General features: G+C 49.1%; 5 protein-coding genes across 7 annotated transcripts; 2 read left to right on the top strand and 3 right to left on the bottom strand.

The window, feature by feature from the left end:
* Positions 1-243: 243 nt before the first annotated feature.
* LOC117892994 (E3 ubiquitin-protein ligase RFWD3) lies at positions 244-2,552 on the bottom strand. Its single transcript, XM_034799348.1, has 2 exons — positions 999-2,552; positions 244-941 (listed from the first exon to the last, which is right to left on the bottom strand). Exons 1-2 carry the CDS (start codon positions 2,452-2,454, stop codon positions 385-387), a joined length of 2,013 nt encoding a protein of 670 aa, XP_034655239.1. The 5' UTR covers positions 2,455-2,552; the 3' UTR covers positions 244-384.
* Positions 2,553-2,619: 67 nt separating this feature from the next.
* On the top strand, positions 2,620-4,282 carry LOC117892995 (cold shock domain-containing protein CG9705). 2 transcript variants are annotated; one of them, XM_034799350.1, is made up of 5 exons: positions 2,620-2,790; positions 2,921-2,977; positions 3,054-3,308; positions 3,445-3,567; positions 3,643-4,282. In XM_034799350.1, exons 3-5 carry the CDS (start codon positions 3,172-3,174, stop codon positions 3,812-3,814), a joined length of 432 nt encoding a protein of 143 aa, XP_034655241.1. In that variant the 5' UTR covers positions 2,620-2,790; positions 2,921-2,977; positions 3,054-3,171; the 3' UTR covers positions 3,815-4,282. The 2 variants fall into 2 exon arrangements, with proteins under 2 accessions (XP_034655241.1, XP_034655240.1); XM_034799349.1 differs by having other exon boundaries at positions 2,921-3,308.
* Positions 4,283-4,889: 607 nt separating this feature from the next.
* LOC117893795 (acetyl-coenzyme A transporter 1) lies at positions 4,890-7,026 on the top strand. Of its 2 annotated transcripts, none has more exons than XM_034800540.1 (3): positions 4,890-5,114; positions 5,183-6,610; positions 6,666-7,026. In XM_034800540.1, the coding sequence occupies exons 2-3, from the start codon at positions 5,195-5,197 to the stop codon at positions 6,837-6,839; spliced, it is 1,590 nt and encodes a 529-aa protein (XP_034656431.1). In that variant the 5' UTR covers positions 4,890-5,114; positions 5,183-5,194; the 3' UTR covers positions 6,840-7,026. The 2 variants fall into 2 exon arrangements, with proteins under 2 accessions (XP_034656431.1, XP_034656430.1); XM_034800539.1 differs by having other exon boundaries at positions 4,891-5,114; positions 5,186-6,610.
* Positions 7,027-7,038: 12 nt separating this feature from the next.
* Positions 7,039-8,706, bottom strand: LOC117893796 (eukaryotic translation initiation factor 3 subunit E). Its single transcript, XM_034800541.1, has 3 exons — positions 8,521-8,706; positions 8,018-8,410; positions 7,039-7,956 (listed from the first exon to the last, which is right to left on the bottom strand). Exons 1-3 carry the CDS (start codon positions 8,608-8,610, stop codon positions 7,135-7,137), a joined length of 1,305 nt encoding a protein of 434 aa, XP_034656432.1. The 5' UTR covers positions 8,611-8,706; the 3' UTR covers positions 7,039-7,134.
* A 933-nt stretch (positions 8,707-9,639) lies between these two features.
* On the bottom strand, positions 9,640-20,979 carry LOC117895397 (glutamate synthase [NADH], amyloplastic). The gene is given in 17 exon segments (XM_034803025.1): positions 9,640-9,918; positions 9,984-10,642; positions 10,701-12,194; positions 12,257-12,282; positions 12,285-12,571; positions 12,574-12,589; positions 12,660-12,793; positions 12,859-12,968; positions 13,554-13,699; positions 13,766-14,124; positions 14,188-14,318; positions 14,379-15,542; positions 15,612-15,778; positions 16,656-16,658; positions 16,929-18,015; positions 20,295-20,422; positions 20,511-20,979. Coding segments are annotated over 17 exon segments (6,360 nt in total). The 5' UTR covers positions 20,826-20,979; the 3' UTR covers positions 9,640-9,784.
* Positions 20,980-21,580: the final 601 nt, after the last annotated feature.

Below are 21,580 nucleotides of genomic sequence, written 5' to 3'. Positions count from 1 at the left end.
CATCCAACAACCATTCATTTCATTCGCTTCGGAAAAAACCTTTTTGGGAGATATTCACATATATCTATTTATAATAAATACTCGTACTTTTTGTATAGCTTTATATGTATATTAATCTCTTATGGAAACAAACAAAAAAACATTTTATACAAAATGCAATCTCCACACACAAAACACACAAAAAGTTCAAGAATTGAAATCGAAAATCAAAAGGAAAATGTGTAAAATGGAATTACATTTAGATTTGATGTTCTGATAAATGTTTTAATAAACGAAAGAAATGATTAAGAACTATAACTATAAACATTAGACATTTAAATTGAGGGTTGTGGACACATTTTCACAGAAAATGAACCAATACTGCCAGCGCTCTCGCTCCCAACTCTAACCCGTGCTGTTAAGCTTGTAAACGCGACACTTGTTGTCGGTCAGTGCAGCCAAATAGGAGCCATTGTTGTTGCTCACTGGACAAAAGTCGTAGATCACCTCGTTGACGGGCATCGTTTGCACACGCTCCTCGCGTCGCACATCGTGCAGCATCAGTTGCTTGCTCTCCTGCAGGTAGCCCACAATCAGCGTGTTATCCTCGACACCCAGCTGTGTGGGTCGTGTCATAATGGGCGTGGCCGGCGGACCATAGATGGTCACCCGCACACGCAGCACCGGAATGTTGTCGATCTTGTCCAGTTGGCCGAGCACAAAGCGCGAGTTGGGCGAGCTCGGGTTGCAGCGTGCCGAAATGAGCAGCGTGTCCTGCACATAATCGTACTGCATGGACAGGAACGGTCCATCGACATTGAGTCGCGTGGGCTGGGCCACCTCGCCGGGTGTGCAAAATTCGTAGAAAGTCAACGCGGACAGCTGGCAGACGAGGAATCCTCCATTGTGGAAGGTCTTATTCGGCGGCACAGCCTCGATGTGAATCACAGGACTAAAGTTCTCTGAAAAGGCATTCAAAAATGAAAGTTTGGACATGGAAATGGCCTTTTGCTACCCACCATCGGCCTGAAATTGGCTGAGAATGTTATCGGGAAAGCGCACGTCATAAATGTAGACACCGCCTCGCAGATCGCCGCCATAGAGCATATTATCACGATCATTCCGATCCAGAGCGCACGCCCACAGCTTCTTATCATTTGCCGTGACCATGCAGGACTGCAGCTTGGTGCGCACATCGAACAGCTTGATCTTGGACTCGCGACTGGACACAGCCAGCAGCTGCTTCGTGTCACTGAATGCGATATTCCGCACCATCATGGGCGTGGTGTAGAGGAACTGCAGCGGCTGGAAGGTCAAGGGATCAATGAAGCGCACCCCATAGCCCGGGAACAGACTCTGGCCGCTCTTCTGGCTGGCCATCAGCAGCGAATGCCTGCCGGAGAAGTGCAGCACGCGGCAGCCGGGATCGCGTGTAATCTCAAAGTTCTTCTCCATGTAGAGGCGATGCATGGGCAGCTGCTGCAGGGGCACACGCTTCTTCGTGGCACCCGACAGCAGGGAGTAAGCGCCACGGCCGCCAGTGCCCTCGGTCATGGACACCAGCTGGTTGTATTTCTTTGTCGTTTGCAGCAGCTTATCGGCGGTCACGTAGTGCGCCAGCTTAATGGCCGACAGCTCTGTGGTTAGGATGTGATTGCGTCTCCGTTCCTCCTCCAGCTGATCCCTGAGTTCGGTGTCCACCACGAGGATGCGCTTGGCATACAGATGCCGAATGTCCTTGTACGTCGCCTTCGTCTTGCACTGTGGGCACACCTTCACGGACGACTGCTTCTGGCTCTCGCCCAGCCAGCGGCGTATGCAGGCCTCGCCAAACAAATGACCGCAGCGCAGGGAGACCAAACGATGTTCGCCGCTCATCTCCCACGAGTCCAGGCAGATGGGACAGGTCAAGCCATCATCTTCGTCCTCTGGCGGCGGCGCTGGTGCTTTTGTCGACTCGGGCGACTTCTTGAGGCTTGTGTCTGCAGCGGATAGACGCTTGCGTTTCTTTGGCGGCGATGGGGTGTCTAAATCTATGACATTGCCCTGTGCTGGGGCTCTGTGCGAGTTGGTGGGCGGACTGGGCGGTTGCTGCTGTGGTTCCTCATTCCCCTCCAGTGCCTGCAGCTCTGCCTCGAGGGTTTCCACATCGTTTGCAGCATCTGCTGATGCAGCCACTTGCTGAGGCTCAGGCTCGTCTGGGACTTCTGCCAATGCCAGCAGTTCTGGCGGAAGAAGCTCCTCGAGTGGCTCCAGTGGTTCCAGATTAGCGTCAAACCCGTGAAACATGGCCGTTTCGGGCGAAACATGGCCATTGTCTTGTGTGACAATTCGCTGAAAGTTTTGGCGTCGTACAACGGGCTGCAGCGACTCTTGACTCTCCTCCGAGTACTCTACATCAACATCTGTGTTGAGTTCGTCGTCGGTATCGGCCTCTGGTCCCCAACTGTCGTCACTTTCCGGTTCACTACTCATAACTGTTGATTATCTCCAATTTCATTAGGAATTCACGAAAAGTAGAACAAATTTGTGTATTTTGTAAAATTTTTGACAACAGCTAGTGCAGGAAAATGAGCGATAGTCACTCTATCAATATCTCAGCTGTCAAAAGTATCGAGTATCGCATGCTGGACTCGCTCAGTATTTTACGAACACGCTGAAACAGCCACTCTAACTTTTGACGCCTTCGCAGCCGCAATTTGTAGAAAAAATCAAAAAAGCGCATTTAAAAACGGCAAAAAGTGCAGATAAACGAGATAAATATAATCGCAGCACGTACAGTGAACACCCTGCAGCGAGTTTCAACTTAAAGTAAGCATTCAAGCCGAGGACGAACCGGCATTTCGCCTCGCGGCAAATAATTGCATCAGTATTGGTGCGTGCAAGGAAGCGCCGCCAAAGCCAAAGAAAGTTTCCAATTACAGTTGTAAATCATTTGTAGGTGCTAATTGGAAAGATAGAGAGCGCAAGCGAGCGCTTTTCCAGAACGAAAAGATTGGTTAGAGCGACATTGTGTGGCCCAAATATACCACAACGCAATTAACCCGCTGCGCCCCTGGCCTTGAACTCGACAGACTTGGCTGCCGTCCATACAGTGACGCCGCGACACACACACGGCACACAGACACATACACACGAAAGCCGCTTTCTTGCCGCTAACTGAACGAAAAGAACAGAACAGAATCCTTAATCATGGCCGAGCCAAAGACACCCGAGAAGATGCTTTCCGCCAAGCCGCCAGTGTTCCATCATCATAATAGCCACAGCCCGAATGCCTCGCTACAGCTACCGAGTCCCATAATCACTCGACGCACACGCACGGCCTCGACGTAAGTCCATCTCCAGCTCCCCCCTTGCTCTGGCATTGATTTAATTGTCTCTCTCCTCCTACTCTCATCCCCTCCATCCAACGCTTTTGCGCGCGCACAAAACACACAAACACACAAAAAAATGAAACAAATTTAGCTCGGCTCGGGCCTTGGAGAACCCAGTGGTGACCGGTGTGGTAAAGTCCTTTAGCCGCAGCAAAGGACACGGCTTTATAATACCCAGCGCCGGTGGCGAGGACGTTTTTTGCCATGTTTCCGAGTAAGTTGCTGAATAATGCATGCAACCTTCGCCCAACGTTTCACGTTTAACGCTAACAAACCAAACATTTCCCAGCATCGAAGGTGAATATGTGCCCATGCCCGGTGATGAGGTCAAATATCGTCTGTGCGCCATTCCACCCAAATACGAGAAACATCAGGCGGTGCATGTGCAGATAAGCAACTTGACGCCCGAGGTGCACCACAAATGGGAGGAGCCCGTCTTTGGATCCTCGCCCGCCAAGTAGGCGTGAAAGAATAAATGTTAGCAGCCTTCCATGGACTTTAATTGGACTGGAGCACGAGCTGAATCAAACAATAACCATGAAAACGAAAGCATGAACCGCCAGAGAGACCAGAACAGAACAGAAACCGAAACAGCAAACAGCCAGCCATTAAAGTATCAATTGAACATTTACTTAATTAGACTTTAAGCTAACGAAAACAAACAGTCACAAATGTTGCCTTGAAATGGAAGAGCGACAACTGAAACCAGTTTTACTCGAGTAATGCATACTGAAAATCGTATTTGGAAATTGAAATTCTTGCTCGATGATCGCCACAGCCTGCCTGCCAGCCAGCCAGGCCCACGTTTGTGTGTCCACCCAATTGGTTCTGGAGCCTGTCTGTAATCAGTAATTACTTTTAATTATTATGAAATATCTGAATGTGTTCGCCAAGCAAACGGAAACAGAAAATTCAATTTATTATTATATTATATGTAACAACAAAATGCTGCGAATTAAATATGCACTTTTTTTCCAATCTGCATGAATGCGTGTTGAAGCAATGGGGAAATTGCATTTTATCTGCATGTTAATTTATTGTATACATTGTACTTATTGTATACATACCATGCCCCAGTTGTACAATGCCTTATCTGTGGGCATGGGAAGTCAAGCAACTGGAGTATCGCAGTGTGTATACCCAGCTAAAAATAGCAATTTGCATGCCCCAAACAAACTTTTGGTTGTGCGCGCACAAATTGAAATTTGACTTGACGAGTGTGACCATGCAGCGTGACGTTTAACAGTATCGTTCCATTTCCACTCACTTTTCGTGATTACAGTTTTGTTGACATTTTATGTTGAAACGTTATTGTGTAACAATCTGACAAAATTAAGTTGTAAAATCTAGCCAAACTTGTGCAAAATTAATGCATTAATTGGTTGAAATTATATGTTCAGTGCTGAAAGGGCTAACTAGCCAGTAATATTAAAGCGAATATCAAACTTGGGAAATATGTTTCTCCTCGGTGTGTTTACGGTACATAGCTGAGTGCCAGGCGGTGTATTTAATAGTTAAACGCGCGGTCACACTGCACAAAAGCAACATCAACAAAAAACGTATGCCACGACTTTAATAGAAATTTTAAGTTTTTAAAAATTTAACCGAAAAATGATCGAGTGGACCAAGTGCGTAAAACTAATCAAAATTTGTTGTTAGCTATATATACGTAGGTTAGACATACGCAAAAACATTTGCTCTCTTTTGGCACTTAGAAAGCTTCGGCACTGCACTGACGTGGACCTGAAAGATTAGAAACAGGTGAGGCGACATGTGCATGCACTATCTAGATTGAAATCAACTTGGAGACGTACTTGTACCCCTTTTGGCAGAGTACCAGCATGTCTACAGCACGGCGGAGGCCGCAGGGCGGCAGTGCGGGCGATGACCAGAGCGTGCTCATCACAGAATATCAACCGAAGGAGCCGCTGGCGGAAAAGGATGAGGGAACGCCAGACATACGCGGCGACAGACGGAACATAGCCATACTGCTGTTTCTGTACATACTGCAGGGCATACCCATTGGCCTCATTGCTGCCATTCCCATGCTGCTGCAGAATCGAGGCGCCAGCTACAAGCAGCAGGCGGAGTTCTCCTTTGCCTATTGGCCGTTCAGCCTGAAGCTGCTGTGGGCGCCCATCGTGGACTCGCTGTATGTGCGCAGGTTTGGACGCCGCAAGTCGTGGCTGGTGCCGGTGCAGTATCTGCTGGGCGGCTTCATGATGTTCCTCTCCTACTACGTGGATCGCTGGCTGGGCGGCGACGGTGTGGAGCCGAATGTGGCGCTGTTGGCGCTGCTCTTCTTCCTGCTGAACTTCCTGGCGGCCACGCAGGACATCGCCGTGGATGGCTGGGCCCTGACCATGTTGAAGCGCTGCAATGTGGGCTACGCCTCGACCTGCAACAGTGTCGGCCAGACGGCCGGCTACTTCCTCGGCTATGTGTTGTTCATTGCCCTCGAATCGAAGGACTTTTGCAACAAGTACTTGCGGGATGTGCCCCTCACCGAGGGCATGATCACGCTGCCACGCTTCCTCTGGTTCTGGGGCATTGTCTTTGTGGTGGCCACCACGCTGGTGGCAATCTTCAAGAAGGAAAACGACATTGAGGATGCCCACACGGATGCACGCTACACCGAGGAGCACGAGATGAACATTCGTCAGAGCTACAAGATTCTCCTGGACATGGTGAAGATGCGCCCCGTGCAGATCCTGGCTGCCATTCTGCTCACCGTTAAGGTAACCTTCTCCGCCGTGGATGCTGTGACCAGCCTGAAGCTCATCGATGCGGGTGTGCCCAAGGATCAGCTGGCACTGCTCGCCATCCCGCTCATCCCACTTCAGCTGGTTCTCCCCCTGGTCATGGGTCGCTACACCAACGGCCCGCGTCCCATGGATGTGTATCTGAAGGCCATTCCCTATCGAATCCTGCTGGCCGCTGTGGCCACAATGTTTGCCTATGCCACGCCATTTATGGTGCGGCAGGGACATGTGCCCGTGTACTACTATGCCCTGCTCATCGTGCTGTTTGCGTGCTATCAGGTGTTCCTGTACTCCATGTTTGTGGCGGCCATGGCCTTCTTTGCAAAGATCTCGGACCCCGCTGTCGGGGGCACCTACATGACATTCCTCAATACGCTGTGCAATCTGGGCGGCAATTGGCCCAACACGGTGGTGCTCTGGCTGGTGGATGTGTTAACGTACAAACAGTGCAGCAGCATCGCGGATAACGCCTGCCTCAACAAGGAAGAGCAACAGGTATGGGCAAAACCTTTCCTTGGCACTTTTCCCGACTAATTTTGTGCCTTTGCAGAGCTGCGAATCGTCGCAGGGCAAATGTGACATTACCTTCGATGGCTACTATTTGGAGTCGTTCTTCTGCGTGGTTTATGGCATCATCTGGCTGCTGGTGGTGCACAAATGGATTGTCTATCTGCAGGATTTGCCTGTGCGGTCCTGGCTGGTGGTCAAGCACAAGTCGCGGTAGCAATTAATCGTGTGAAACGCAGCCAAGACCAGCTATTATTTATAGAACTTGTGGCAAGAGTTTGTTTGCAGCCTCCTCAGTGTGTTTAGGCTGGTGCAATTGAAAGTTTCCCGCCTCGGTATTGTTTTTGGTCGTAAAACTCAATAGATTCCATTGGAAATAAAATTAGTTTCGAGTACAAAGCAAAGAAATCCCAGAATTGCGAATGGAAAAGGGGCTGTTGATTTATTCGCTGGATCATTGTGTTTTATGTGTGGTTACAAAAGTGTTTCTTGGCTGTGTTAGATCTGTGGTTCTAGTAGTACTTCCATGAGTCGATCGATTCCTTATTGTTTTGTTTGCTCTTGCGCTCAATCAGACCGGCCAAATGCTCCGAGCGCATGGACAGCGAGTCAATCTTCTCCACCAGCTGCTGGTAGGGACTCAGCGGCTGTGTGCCCATCACCACATGCCCCAGCTTCGAGTCAATCTTGGCGTTGAGACGTGCATTGCGTATGAGGTTGACAATCCAGCACTCGGCCTCGTTGGGCTTCATGTTCAGTTTGTCCGCCAGCATGCTGATCGTGATGCACTGATGAATGCGGCAGAATGTCTCGAAGATCATCAAGCGGGCATCCTCCACGAACTCATTCAGGCAGGCCACAATGAAGAAATCGTTGAGTATGACCGTCTGGCATTCGTGCAGCTTCAAGCGAGCGCCCTCAAAGTCAAAGTTCACGTACAAACACTCGAGGAATTCGGTAATGGGATCCCGATATGTGTACGACTCCTGCTGGATGACCTTAATCAGATCCTTGAGCGCATTGCGACGCGTGCGATTGATCACAACGGCGGTGGCCAGATAGCGCATAATGTGCGGGCACATGGTCTGAATGGCATTCAGATACAGCGGCTTGTACAGGAACATCTCGATGATCAGATCGCGTCCCTTGGGGTGGTTGAAGAAGACCAGCACGGACCAGTGGATCAGCCAGGTGCGCTGCTGCAGGGCCTGAATGGTCGAGAAGTTGGCACTGTCAATGTAGTCGCGCAGACGCGTCAGATCCTCCAGTGCAGTGTTCCAGTTGAGGGTCAAAATCTCAGCGGCCAGCTTGCCCCACAACACGTTCAAATAATTCTGCAGAAAAGGGAAAAAATGAGTTACATTTTGCACCCAGAATTAATTTCGATTGCCTCACCTTATCATTGGGCGACATGACAATCAGACAGAAGTACAGATACGATGTGGACTCCTGGTAGTTGCCGCACTCGTACAGATACTTGGCCAGCTTGTAGGCGCTCTCCAGATGCTCCACCTTGAAGTTGTAATCCTTTTGCAGGGCATTTACAAATGTCTTGGAGTCCTTCATGCTCTCGCCGTTCTTTAGAATGTCGGTGGCCTTCATGATGGGCGCCACCTCGTTCTGCAGCTGCTTGAGCGTGGCCAGCACCTCGGCCTTGCGCTGCACCAGCTCATCGGGCATCTCCTGGCTCAGATTCAGACGCTTGCGCGTGTCCATCGTGTAATCAATCATGTTCGTCTTGTTCACCGTCTCCAGTATGTACTCCAGCAATTCCTGCTGGTTGTAGATCTACAAATATAAACATTGACCATTAGCAATGCACATTCCACGCCCTCTCCATCCGTTTCGCCATTTAAGCACTGGTGACACGGCAACACCGCAAAGAAAAAATTTCTAACCTCCTTGCCGCACAAGAATTCCAGCAGCGGAAAAGTGAGATGCCGGTCCAGATATTGACAGTTGATGCGTGTTAGGTCAAAGTTCGCCATGTTTGCGCTTGTTTTTTGACAATTTTCACAACTTAATTTCCACGCAAATTACAAGAAAAATACGCGTGCGACCGCAGTGTTGCGTAGCGTTGGTAAAAGAATCGATATGCTTATCGATGGAAAATATCAAATATTAACCCACACTGAAAGTGTTTATAATACCACAAAAAAAGTAATATTTTCAATGTGACTGTAAGCTGACATGGACGAGTTTAGCAGCACTGAAAGAGGTGACTAAGAGAATTTGAACTAATGCTTTCAATAGTTATTTATTTATTTCATCAAATGCTTGCACATAAATATATTCATATATGTATATATGGGGAGTATACAGATGGGTTATGTATATAATATATTTTGTGTATAAATAGTGGTATAACTGCCAAAGAGGACACACACTTTTCAACATTCACTTCTGGCCACTTAGGTACTTCTGCGTTTAAGGTTCGTGTCGGGGGTTGTAGTTGTAGTTCAAAATACGCACAAACAACATCTACAAAAAATGCGTTACGATATTGGGCTTAATACTTGTTTGTCTGTGTATATATGTATATATTTTATATAGTTGGAGGTTGGAGATCAGCATACCAATTTTTATAAACAGGCAACACAAAACTCGAAACAACATGGAAAAATAATGCATTTTCTAACACTTTTTTTTTTGCTTTTTCATTTTTTTTCTGCTTTTCATAACGATAACGGTAAATTTCTAGTTATTGTCCTTAGATTTTTTTTGCTGGATATTCGATATAGATTTCTGGAATTCATTTTCATTCATATCAATAGTTTTTTGCACGCTTAATTGACTCTTGCCGCACGCAGCATCATCATCCTATGGAGGGCACTTCACTCTCTCTCTCTCAGTACAAGAAAAGAAAGGAAAGGAAAGAAAAGAAATGAGAGAAAAGTAACAGTAAAAACAAAAGCAAAACTCTGTCCCCAGCCAGAATTTAAATAAAATAAAACTAAATGTAAACGGCGTTCGTTTTTTTTTTGGTGTGTAAAAAACTCAAGTCTTTTTTGTAGTTGTTGTTTTTAGTGTTAACTAAACTAAAATCGCGAAAATAAAAATCACAAATTGCAATCGGTATATAGAATTTCTCTCTAGGCTAAGGGACGATGCACGCACACAAAACTTGATATTGACTGCTGCTGTTGCTGCTGCTGCTCCTTCTTACGAGGTTCTGATGACGCCGCCGGGTCCTGGCAGGCCACTGATGCGACCAGTTAGATAGGAATCCACTTGACGTGCTGCCTGGCGACCCTCGGTGATGGCCCAGACGACCAGCGACTGTCCACGGCGGCAATCTATAAAAAAACAAATGAAAAATAGAGGAAAATCTCTACAGCGAGGGAGAGTCTGAAGTGCTTACCGCCCGCAGCAAAGACCTTGCCATTGGAGGTGCCATACTGTCCATTGGTGGCCTTGATATTGCCACGAGGATCCAGCTCGAGGCCCAGCTCCGTGGACACGGTCTTCTCGGGTCCCAGGAAGCCCATGGCCAACAGTATCAGATCGGCGGCAAAGTACTTCTCAGAGCCGGCCACCTCCTGCATGCGCCACTGGCCCGTCTCCGTCTTGGTCCACTCAACCTCGACGGTATTGACGCCCTTGATGTGACCATTCTCGCCGATAAACTCCTTGGTGGTGGTGCAATACTGACGCGGATCCTTGCCCCACTTGAGCTTGACCTCCTCGTGGCCGTAATCGACGCGGAAGACCTTGGGCCACTGCGGCCAGGGATTGTCCTCGGCGCGCTTCAGTGGCGGCTCTGGGAGGATCTCAAAGCTGGTGATGCTCTTGGCCCCCTGCCGCAACGATGTGGCAATGCAATCGCAGCCAGTGTCGCCACCGCCAATGATGATCACATCCTTGCCGGCCGCGGAGATGATGTCCTTCTTGCCGCCCAGCTGTTTCTTTTGCTGCGCCTCGAGGAACTCCATGGCAAAGTGTATGCCCTTCAGGTCACGATTAGCCAGCGGCAGATCACGCGGCCAAGTGGAACCCGTAGTCAGCAGCACAGCATCGTATCTGCAGGGGAAACCATGAAGATTACAAGTTCCAGGCGGCTGACTTTGATTTTACTTACTCATTCAGCAGCTGCTCGGCCTTGAGATCCTTGCCCACATGCACATTGGTGCGGAATTCGATGCCCTCGTCGGCCATGAGGTCCACGCGACGCTTGACCACCTCCTTGGACAGCTTCATGGTGGGTATGCCATACTGCAGCAGCCCACCGACACGATCGTTGCGCTCGAACACGGTCACAAAGTGCCCGGCGCGATTCAGCTGCTGCGAGGCAGCCAGTCCCGAGGGACCAGAGCCCACAATGGCCACACGCTTGCCGGTGCGCACTTCCGGGATCTCCGCCTTGATCCAGCCCTGCTCGAAGGCATGATCAATGATGGCGCATTCGATGTTCTTGATCGTCACAGCCGGCTCCGAGATGCCCAGGACACAGGAGCCCTCGCAGGGTGCGGGACAAACGCGACCCGTAAACTCGGGGAAGTTGTTCGTTTGCAGCAGCTGGCGCAGTGCCTCCTGCCACTCGCCATGAAAGATCAGATCGTTCCACTTGGGTATGATGTTGCCCAGCGGACAGCCCGTGGAGTTGGACTGGCAGAAGGGCACGCCGCACTCCATGCAGCGAGCGGCCTGCACCTTGAGGTTCTTGCGCACATGCGGGAAGTTGTAGACCTCGTTCCAGTCCTGCTGCCGATCGGCGGCATCGCGATACGGCGCCGTCTCCCGCTTGTACTTGACAAAGCCGCGCGTCTTGTCCAGCACACGATCGGCACGCTTCTGCTCCAGTGCCACATCCTGTATGGACTCCTCGATGTCCTTAATGTGCGGCTCATGCTTGCCATTGCCATTCTCGATGGCTGCCACGGCCGTCTTCAGCGGCTGCTCTGCCGCCTGCTGCTCGGCCATGTCCTGCAGCGCCTTTTGGTACTCGTAGGGGAAGACTTTGACGAACTTTGCCTGCGATGTGGCCCAGTTGTCCAGCAACTCCTTGGCCACCTTCGAGCCCGTTTTCTCTATGAAATCCGCCAGCAGTTTCTTGACAATTTGCACATCATCCGCTAGCTCTAGGGGCAGCAGCTCAACGCTCTCCGGATTCACTTTGGGCTTGAAGGAGCCATCAATGTCATAGACATAGGCAATGCCGCCCGACATGCCAGCGGCAAAGTTGCGTCCGGTAAGACCGAGGATGACCACAAGTCCACCCGTCATGTACTCGCAGCCATGATCGCCCACACCCTCGACGACGGCGGTGACGCCCGAATTGCGCACACAGAAACGCTCAGCGGCAATGCCACGGAAGAAGGCTGTGCCCTCGGTGGCGCCATACAGGCACACATTGCCCACAATCACATTCAAGTGGGACTCAAAGGTAGCCGTGTCCTGTGGCGAGATGACCACATTGCCGCCGCACAAGCCCTTGCCCACATAATCGTTGGCATCGCCCTTCAGCGTGACGTTGACGCCGCGTGCGAGGAACGCGCAGAAGCTCTGGCCAGCGGAGCCCTCAAGGAAGATGTCAATGCTCTTGCCAGCGGGCAAACCAGCTTCACCATATTTACTGAGGGAGAAACAAGTGTTAGTATGGGTAGATCCCTGCTAGAGTTCCGCGTGGTAACCCACCAAGCAATATGATAGCTGAGCGTTGAGAGCCAAAGGCACGCGCTTCGTTGTGGATGCGCATCTTGACGGTGACATTGTCATCGGAGCCATTGAAAATCTGCTGCGCCTTGGCAATCAGCTCGTTGTCCATGCGCTTCTCCAGCTGGAAATCCTGCTTCACAGAGCCACCGACAATGTTGGTGCCGGGGCGCAGCTCCAGCGCTGGCTGCAGCAGCAGCTTCAAATCCAAATTGCTGCCCTTGGCGTCACGCTGACTGGCCACGCGCAAGAGATCGGTGCGTCCGATCAGATCTTGGAATTTGCTGATGCCCAGTTGGCCATGATTTTGCGAATCTGCAAAAGAAAGAGACAAAGAGAGAGCTTAGGCTGCTGTGGCTGGGATTCCTCCAATCTGTTGGCTTACATCTTCCGCCAGCATAAAGAAAAAGTTGATGACATGCTCGGGTTTGCCAGTGAACTTCTTGCGCAGCTCAGGATCCTGTGTGGCAATGCCCACGGGGCAGGTATTCAAATGACATTTGCGCATCATGGTGCAACCTTAGAGTGGGGCAGAAAGTAAAAGATTAATCTATGGCAAGGCATAGCTGCTGGCATTAACTTACCCATCACAATCAAGGGCGCTGTGCTGAAGCCAAATTCATCAGCGCCCAGCAGCGCGGCCACAACCACATCGAAGCCAGTGCGCAGCTGTCCATCCGCTTGGACAATTACGCTGCAGGGCAGCAGTAGGAAGACAGATATCCAGACCGTTTGTGAGAGTAGGGAAGACACGACATAAAAAAGGAACGCAATGTTAGCCACGTTAATGTTCAGCGCAAGTTTTAATTTAATGAGAAGAAATTACGAATGGAGCACACGGCACACAGCACACGACGATCGTGACACGGCAGTGAGTGAAGCGAGCAAGTGAGAGTGGATTTTGTGGACAGTTTTGCAACAATTCAGCAGCGAAAAATGCAGCATAAACATTCGAGCACTTCACACATGAATATCCACTTCAAATCTTAAGAGATCATTGAAGATCCTTCTGTGATCTTTGTTTGGATTTCTGTTGTTCGTTTTACTTAGATTTCAATCTATATTTTCAGTTAGTTGTCTGCTCTTCGAGCATCAATCAATCGATCATTTGATGCTCTCTTTCTGAGCATTAATTTGCTTCCAACGCTGTCCTCGCTGGGGGGGATAACCACACCAAAACCAGGCACACTTTCAGTAATGGGGTTTGTTTCATGATTAGTAGTTGAACAACAGAGGCAGTTAGCGCTTGGGCAGCCTGCTCTCCTGGTCGATGACTTACCGTGAACGTAGATTATTCAAAACCAGCACTTGATGCGTCTCTGCAATGCCCAGTTCCCAGGGCATGCCGGCATTCTTGATGCCCGTCCAGGAGCTGGCACCAGTGCCGCCATCATGGCCAGAGATAACAATGTGTTCGGCTTTGCCCTGCAAGAAACAGAAAGCAAATGTTGTGGGGGAATTCTGCTACTCCAAGTGGAGCCTAAAACTTACCTTAGCAACTCCCGAGGCCACCACGCCAACGCCCACTTCCGAGACGAGTTTCACACTGATCCTCGCATTCGGATTGGAGCATTTTAGATCGTAAATCAACTCAGCCAGATCCTCAATCGAATAGATGTCGTGGTGCGGCGGTGGTGAGATCAAGCCCACACCTGGCACCGACTTGCGCGTCTTGGCTATATCTTTGGTCACCTTATAGCCGGGCAGCTCACCGCCCTCGCCGGGCTTGGCGCCTTGGGCCATTTTGATCTGCAAATCATCGGCATTTGCCAGATACGAGGCTGTGACGCCAAAGCGTCCCGAAGCCACCTGCTTGATGGCCGAACGGCGACTATGATTGGGATCTTGATCTGCAAAAAAGGGAAGCGAATAATTAGCTTAGCTTCTGGCTAAACCTCTACCCAAAGACTCACTCAAATAACGATCAGAGTCTTCGCCGCCCTCGCCCGTGTTGCTCTTGCCACCAATGCGATTCATGGTGACGGCCAGCGTCTGATGTGCCTCCAAGGAGATGCTGCCAAAGCTCATGGCACCAGTGGCAAAGCTGCAAAGGAATAAATCATAAATTTCCGCTTGAGGACTGATTCAGAGAGTCGCTGCCTACCGCTTGACAATCTCACTGGCTGGCTCCACTTCGGACAGCTCAATCTTCTGTCGATCGTTGACAAAGTCCAGCTGTCCGCGCAGCGCGCACTTCTTCACGCTGTCCAGCGTGGTCTTCTTGAAGGCCTCGAAGGCATCCAGATTCTTGTTGACAGCCGCCTCCTGCAGGCTGCCAATGGACGAGGGCTCGTTGATGTGCGCCTCGCCACCGTGGCGCCAGTGGTAGTGTCCGGGATTGCGCAGGATGCGTGTGTCCGGCGAGATCTTGCAGTATGTCAGCTGATAGCGTTCGAGTCCCTCCTTGGCGAGCATCTCCAGGGTGACGCCACCGATGCGCGACTGAGTGCCGCGGAAGCATTTGGCCACCAGATCAATGCCCAAGCCCACAGCCTCAAAGATCTGGGCGCTCTTGTACGACTGCAGCGTGCTGATGCCCATCTTGGCCATCACCTTGGCAATGCCCGTGTCAATGGCCTGGGCATAGGCGGCGTAGATCTGCTTGTCCGTCACCTCATGCCCGATGACACCATCATCGCGCAGTGCCTCAGCCAGCTCAAAGGCCAAATAGGGACAAATGGCATCGGCGCCGTAGCCGAGCAGCACACAAATGTGATGCACCTCACGGGCCTCCGCTGTCTCCACAATAATGCCGACCTTCATGCGCTGCAGCGTCTCAATCAGATGATGATGCAGTGCACCCAAGGCGAGCAGAGCCGAGACGGCAGTCATGCCATTGGAGCCGGCATTGCGATCGGAGATCACGATCAGCTGGTAGCCCGCTTGGGCGGCATTGTAGCCCTCGCGACAGACGCGCTCGATGCACTCGAGGTAGCCCGGTACGCCGTCGCTGAACTGGAATGTAATGTCCAGGACTTTGGTCTTCCAGCCGCGGTGCGTGTTCCGCTTCAGGAGCTGGGTGTCTGGAATGCTCAGTATGGGATTGGTGAGCCAAATGCGGTGCACCTGCTGGGCGGATGGCTGCAACAGATTGGCCTCCGGCCCCAGCGGACACTGCATGGACATGACCACCTTCTCGCGGAATGGATCGATCGGGGGATTGGTCACTTGGGCAAACAATTGCTTGAAGTATTCATAGGCCACCGGCTGAAAGTTGGACAGGCAGGCCAGTGGCGAATCGTTGCCCATGGAGCCCAAAGCCTCCTTTCTGTAAGAGACAAAGATGAGGGATTGAGGTTTAGCCATGGATAAATTGGGGTGCATAGCCTCCACTTACTTGTTCTTAAACATGGGAATCAGCAGCATGTTCACCGTCTCTGTGGTGTAGCCGAAAAGCGACAGCCGCGGATCGAAGATGCCACGCTGCGAAGCCGGCAACTTGGAGAGATCTTCCACTGGCAGCGCATTCAACATATTGGCATTGCGTATCTCATCCAAAGTGATCTGTTTTTGGAGCGTAGAACATAGAATTAGAGCTGTGTTTTGGGAGGGTTCTATGGCGCATGCAGGGAATGAAATTTAGAGACCATAAAATTACCAAGAATATATCAATTGGAATAAAATCTTTGCCACTGCGTAGAAGATTTGTAACGGTTAAAGTATTACCCACGCAACGTGCAGTAGATTTTATCGTTTTCTTTTTATAAGATGAACGTTTTTGTACTTTTTTTGTTTGATTCATAAATTCACATAAATTTAATTGTGGATTTGGATCTTTCAACACGCGATGTGCAGTAGATATCATCGGTTTATTTTTATAAACTGACAATTTTCGAGCTTTTTTGTTTGATTTCTAAATGCACATAAATTTAATTGTGGATAAAACGTATTCCTAATTAATTTTACACGCAATGTGCAGTAGATTTTATCGGTTTTCTTTTTATAAGACGCTCATTTTTGTACCTTGTTGTTTTATTTATAAATTTAAATAAATTTAATTGTGGATTAGGATTATTCTATACGCAATGTGCAGCAGATTTTTTATCGTTTTTCAATGCTGCGATTATTTTTCTCGTAAATTTAATTGTGGCGATAAATATTCTACATTCAATCGTGCAGTAGATTTCATCGTTGTTTCCTAGTGCATCATCAATGCTGAGGCTGCATTTTCTCGATGAAAGCTGCTGCATGCCGCGTCTGAATGAGTTTTTCATATATTATATTATTATTTGTTTTTCTTGGTCTATTTTATAGTCTCTGAATCACAAAAACTCAAACAAGTAGAAAAGCAACAAAGCAAACAACAAACTCAAATTTCTAAGGACAACAACTACGGGCACTTGGACCAACTTGGGGGGGCAAACACCATTTATGGACTCACCATCTGCATTAGTATTAGTTCCCACCATACAAATACATTAAACATTTGTAAGTAGATAATTGGAGGGGGGATTTTCATTGTTTTTTCATATTTCATAATCACATTGAAAGCGTGAGAGAGAAATGAGGACAAAATTTAGACAAAAATACAATTTGAAATGTGCCGAAAGTTTCGTGTTTCGTGTCTGAATGGATGTTTGTGTCGTCTGGAGATGATTAGTGGGAGTAGGAGAAGGTGGATGCTTAACCATGTGTGTGTTTAGCCTTCACTCACCTTCTGCTGCAGCCACTCGGAATGGGGACGCGACTTGGAGATGTGCTGCTTCAGTTCAATGTCCTGGATGAGCTTCTTCTCCTTGGTGTCCACCAGCAGCATGCGTCCGGGCTTGAGGCGGCTCTTCAGTGTCACCTGCGATGGGTCCACATCGTACACGCCCACCTCGGAGGCCATCACGAGCACGTTCTCCTTGGTCACATAGAAGCGCGACGGACGCAGACCGTTCCTGTCCAGCACGGCGCCGATGTAGCGACCGTCGGTGAAGCTGATGAGCGCTGGTCCATCCCAGGGCTCCATGACACAGGCAGCCCACTGATAGAAGTCACGCTTCTCCTGCGGCATCGTCTTGTCGTTCTGCCACGCCTCCGGCACCATGGTCATCACGGACTCTGGCAGCGAGCGCTCGCTGGCCATCGTAATGAACTCCAGGACACAGTCAAAGGAGCCCGAGTCCGACAGATTCGGCTCCACCACGGGATAGAGCTTCTTCAGCTGATCCCCGAACGCATCAGACTCCATGACACCCTCGCGTGCCTTCATGAGATTCACGTTGCCGCGCAGCGTGTTGATCTCGCCATTGTGGGCGAGCACCCGCAGCGGATGGGCACGCTCCCAGCTGGGGAAAGTGTTGGTGGAGAAGCGCGTGTGCACCAGCGCCAGATAGGTCTCAAACTCTGGATCCTTGAGGTCCGTGTAGTAGTCCCACAACTGATCCGAGGTGAACAGACCCTTGTACACCACCGTGCGATCCGACAGCGAGCAAATGTAGAAGCGTCTGCCCGGCTTGGCCAGCTCATGGCTGGCACGCTTCCTCAGAACGAACACCTTGCGCTGGAAGTCCTTCTCATCACAGCCCTCGGGACGACGCACGAACACCTGCCGCGACAGTGGCTCCGATTTGCGTGCGACCACGCCAATGGCCTGCTGATTGGCCGGCACGGTGCGCCAGGCAATCACTTCGAGGCCCAGGCTCTGGGCCAGGTCATTAAACTCCTTTTCGGCAGCCGCATGCTGCGCCTCATCCAAGTAGAAAATGCCAGTGGCATAGTCACCAAGTTCGGGCAGAGTTTTGCCCTCTTTGGCCCTGGAAATGTAAAGGGGAAAATGCGTTTGAAATTAGAGATAGATAGAAAAAACACTTTGATGTGTAATGCGCCATAAAAGTGCTGCCCCAGAGTCAGATTTCCATTTGGTGTAATTGAATCTCTGAGGCGTTCCATTCATCGCGCCATTCTGCCTTCATTGAGCGCAGTTTCCAGTGATCCGAGCAGCTCGCAGCTCGCAGCATCATCTCAGCTGTCAGTCAGTCTGTTGGTTTGTCTGGCAGTCCCCCCCGTGTTCACCTGTTTGTCATTCAGCGACATGCATTCCATAGACTTAAATATCGCCTATAGACGGTGCTTCGTTTCGATCTCGTTCTTATTACGTCGCAGCATTCAGTGAAGCTGTCAGCCAGGCAGCAGGCAGGCAGCAGACGCCGCTCCATTGGGGGGCAAGGGAGCTAATTTCACAATTAGTCTGCCTGTGTACGGCCGCAACATTTCAAGCGTTCCTTGAACTTGAAATTCAACCCAAATCTCATATCACTTAACACGTGCCCGTCTACAGGGAATTGCGTGCCGCTCGCTTCCAAAATCCCCTCTCTCGGCATAGCCCCCGAATGATCGCCAATTAAAGTAGAATTTATGGCCTGCTGTGCGACATTACGCGATTTAATCGACTGGACACATAATCTATATGGAGACAGACAGATGTAGCACTAATTCTATGGCAAATAGTTGCGAATTTATTCGATTGATTAGCACATTTCGATCGAGCTGTAAATCGCTTTGGACAGTGTCATATTTATTAGGAGGGGTTGTGGAACGAATCCATTTACAACAGCAAAAACCTTCCCATAGATAAAGTTTTGATCAAGGGTTTTACTAGAATCTTTTCATTGATTTTTGTTTGGCAAGAAGAGGTTCAAGAATGTTAGATATCTGGAAAGTTTAGCTCACACCCCCTCTAACCATCTTTCCCATAATTTTCTTGAATTATATTAACCTTTAATGTCATTTACCCATAAAATATTCTTCCATTTAGCAGCAGAACAGCACACAGGCCCCTGGCTCTCTCAGTCTCTCTTTACCTCTCTGAATACTATGCAAAACATCTCCCCCACTTGGGAATATATTAGCAGTTCGGGGACCTTGTTGTACTTTTCCATCGTTTACCTCCAAAATAATACAAATAATAAAATATAATAGTTTAATGGAATAATTTGCGCGAAATAATGGCCACTAGATTCCCCGTCCCCCTGCCCCAAACGGATGTACTGCCTAAAGCACTTTCTATCCAAAAAACTGCGCACACACACGCACAGCTATGCATATTCTAGGCTTATATACACACATGCCGGATAAACATATAGATGCCGGATTCTGGGCAATGCGTGACGAAAACAAAAACCGTGCCAAAAATGCTGACAAAATAAACAGAAAATCAGAAAGCAGAATTGTAAATCGGATGATAGAGAAAAAGTGAGAGAGGGAGAGAGAGTGCAAAGAGCAGATGTTGGATTGCCGTACGGTACATAAAAATATGTACATACATATGTATGTATATCGAATATATGTATGTACATGGCCATGGTTGGGTCTCGGTCTCTGTTTTATGAGGGTCTAGGGGGGGAGATGTGCTTCATTTTAGCAAACTATTTTTGACGTGCTCGACTGCCGACTGTTGCAGAAGCCAATGTACCCGTAAAGTAATGCAGGGAAAGCCAAAGGGGAATCTTGTATGCACTTCATTCTATGGGTATTTCTGGGAATAAACTCGGGAGCTAAAGTCAGTCTCATAAATCAATAAAAATGCAACTGTCATGTGTTGATTCTTTTATAAGACTCCAATGAATGGTGCCATTCTTTAGGCAGAATTACCAGCCATAATCTGTCTATCCATAATCCCGCATTAGCGGCAATAAAAGATAAAATAAAGCGCAATAAATGTAGAGTATAGATAAGTGAAACTGAGGATTAAGACTCAACAATGGAAAAATTTACTGCCACGATAAGAAAACCTTTCTATTATTACTCATAGTAAAAGTGCACTTTTCATTCGGAATTTTCCTGTGAAATTCGGAGAAGAAATTAGAACCCAAACTTGTATACCCTTCTCTATGGAGAGTATTCCCAGTGACAGACAGCGACAAGTGACATGAGAGCGAGCGGTAGAGAGAGCTTTGAGCTATTTTCGTATTTCGCGCACGAGATCGCCGCGATGTCGTGTAAGCCATTCATCAATGGCACTCAGGCGGCGGCGCCATAGGGTAATAGACCGGCATATACTATATGGAAATAATATTATGTATTTGTTACTTACAAAGACTTGGCATAGAGTCCATGAGGAATGGAGGCCAAGACGCCAGCACCGTCGCCAGTGTCATTGTCGCAGGCGCAGGCACCACGATGATTCATCCGTTCTGACAGGGTCTGGGCATCACGTAGAATCTGAGGAACGTAGAGAAATCGTAGAGAACAATTAGAGTTGGGGTGGATCCTACTCCAGGGGGGATGCTCTCTTTCGACTGCTGCTAACCTTGTGAGAGCGTTTGCCATCGATGGCCACAATGAAGCCAACGCCGCAGGCCTCGTGCTCATTCTGGGGATCGTAGAGTCCCTGTTTGCCAGGTGCCTCCCAAGGCATCTGCTCCTGCGGGCCATCCTGCTCCTGCTCCTCCTGCTCCCGACCGTCGCTCAAATGCAATTCATTCGATTGTTCGTTGATGCGCGAACCGTTAATGGAATTGCCACTGGCGGAAGCGGCAACAGAGTTCTCGATGATGGTTTCGTTGGATGTTTCAACAGAGGATTCACATTCAAATTCGCAATTGTCAGTGGTTATTGGTGCCATTATACGATTATGTACCCTTTGCACTTGCTAAAAATTGTCTCTTGTGTTTTTGTCGTTTTTCGCTTGGCGTTTAATTTATGTTTTTTTCTCTTTACGATCTTTTCGTGTTAACTTCACAGTTAGAGTACAAACAGTTATTTCTGCGTTTTTATGGCTGTAAAAAAATAAGGAGAAAAACAGTTTTTAATTGATGTTTTCTTTTTTTTTGCGGCCACCGCTGCTGCACTTTTTGCACGTTCTTTCTTGGTCTCCCTTTTGCACTATTTTCACACACACACAAACACATGCATACAGATTCTTGTTCTGTTTTCGTATTCCTTTTTTTTTCTTGCCTCAAATTTGTTGCTGTAAGTTTTTTCTCGCGCAAGACGCTTTCTGGGGGGCACACGCGACACTGACGGCTGCTCACAAGCGAATGAAATGGGGAGCGAGCAGCAGAGTCCCAACGAACCCCCAACTCGGATCGGTGCAAGGCGTGTGCGCTGGTGGGGTGAGACATTAACGGAAACCTCAAAAGAAAGCGAGAATCGAAGAAAGAGAGACAGAAACTTCTGATTCAGTGCAGCTGTACTTGCTCTCCGCAAAGCTCGTTCATGCCTGCGACGGGGAGAGCGCAAAGCAAGAGAGAGGCTGTCAATTGGCTTTCAAGAGAGTGCCTCTAGCCATACCTCACCTTACTGCAAGCGCACCTTGATCGCTCTCTCCCCAATCCTGTTTTGGCTCTTGCTATATTCGTGACTCTCTCTCTCTCTCTC

Source organism: Drosophila subobscura, chromosome J (assembly GCF_008121235.1).
Source record: "Drosophila subobscura isolate 14011-0131.10 chromosome J, UCBerk_Dsub_1.0, whole genome shotgun sequence".
Classification (NCBI taxonomy): Eukaryota; Metazoa; Arthropoda; class Insecta; order Diptera; family Drosophilidae; genus Drosophila; species Drosophila subobscura.
Note: the sequence above shows the minus strand (reverse complement) of the source record. Positions and strands in the feature narration are given on the sequence as shown.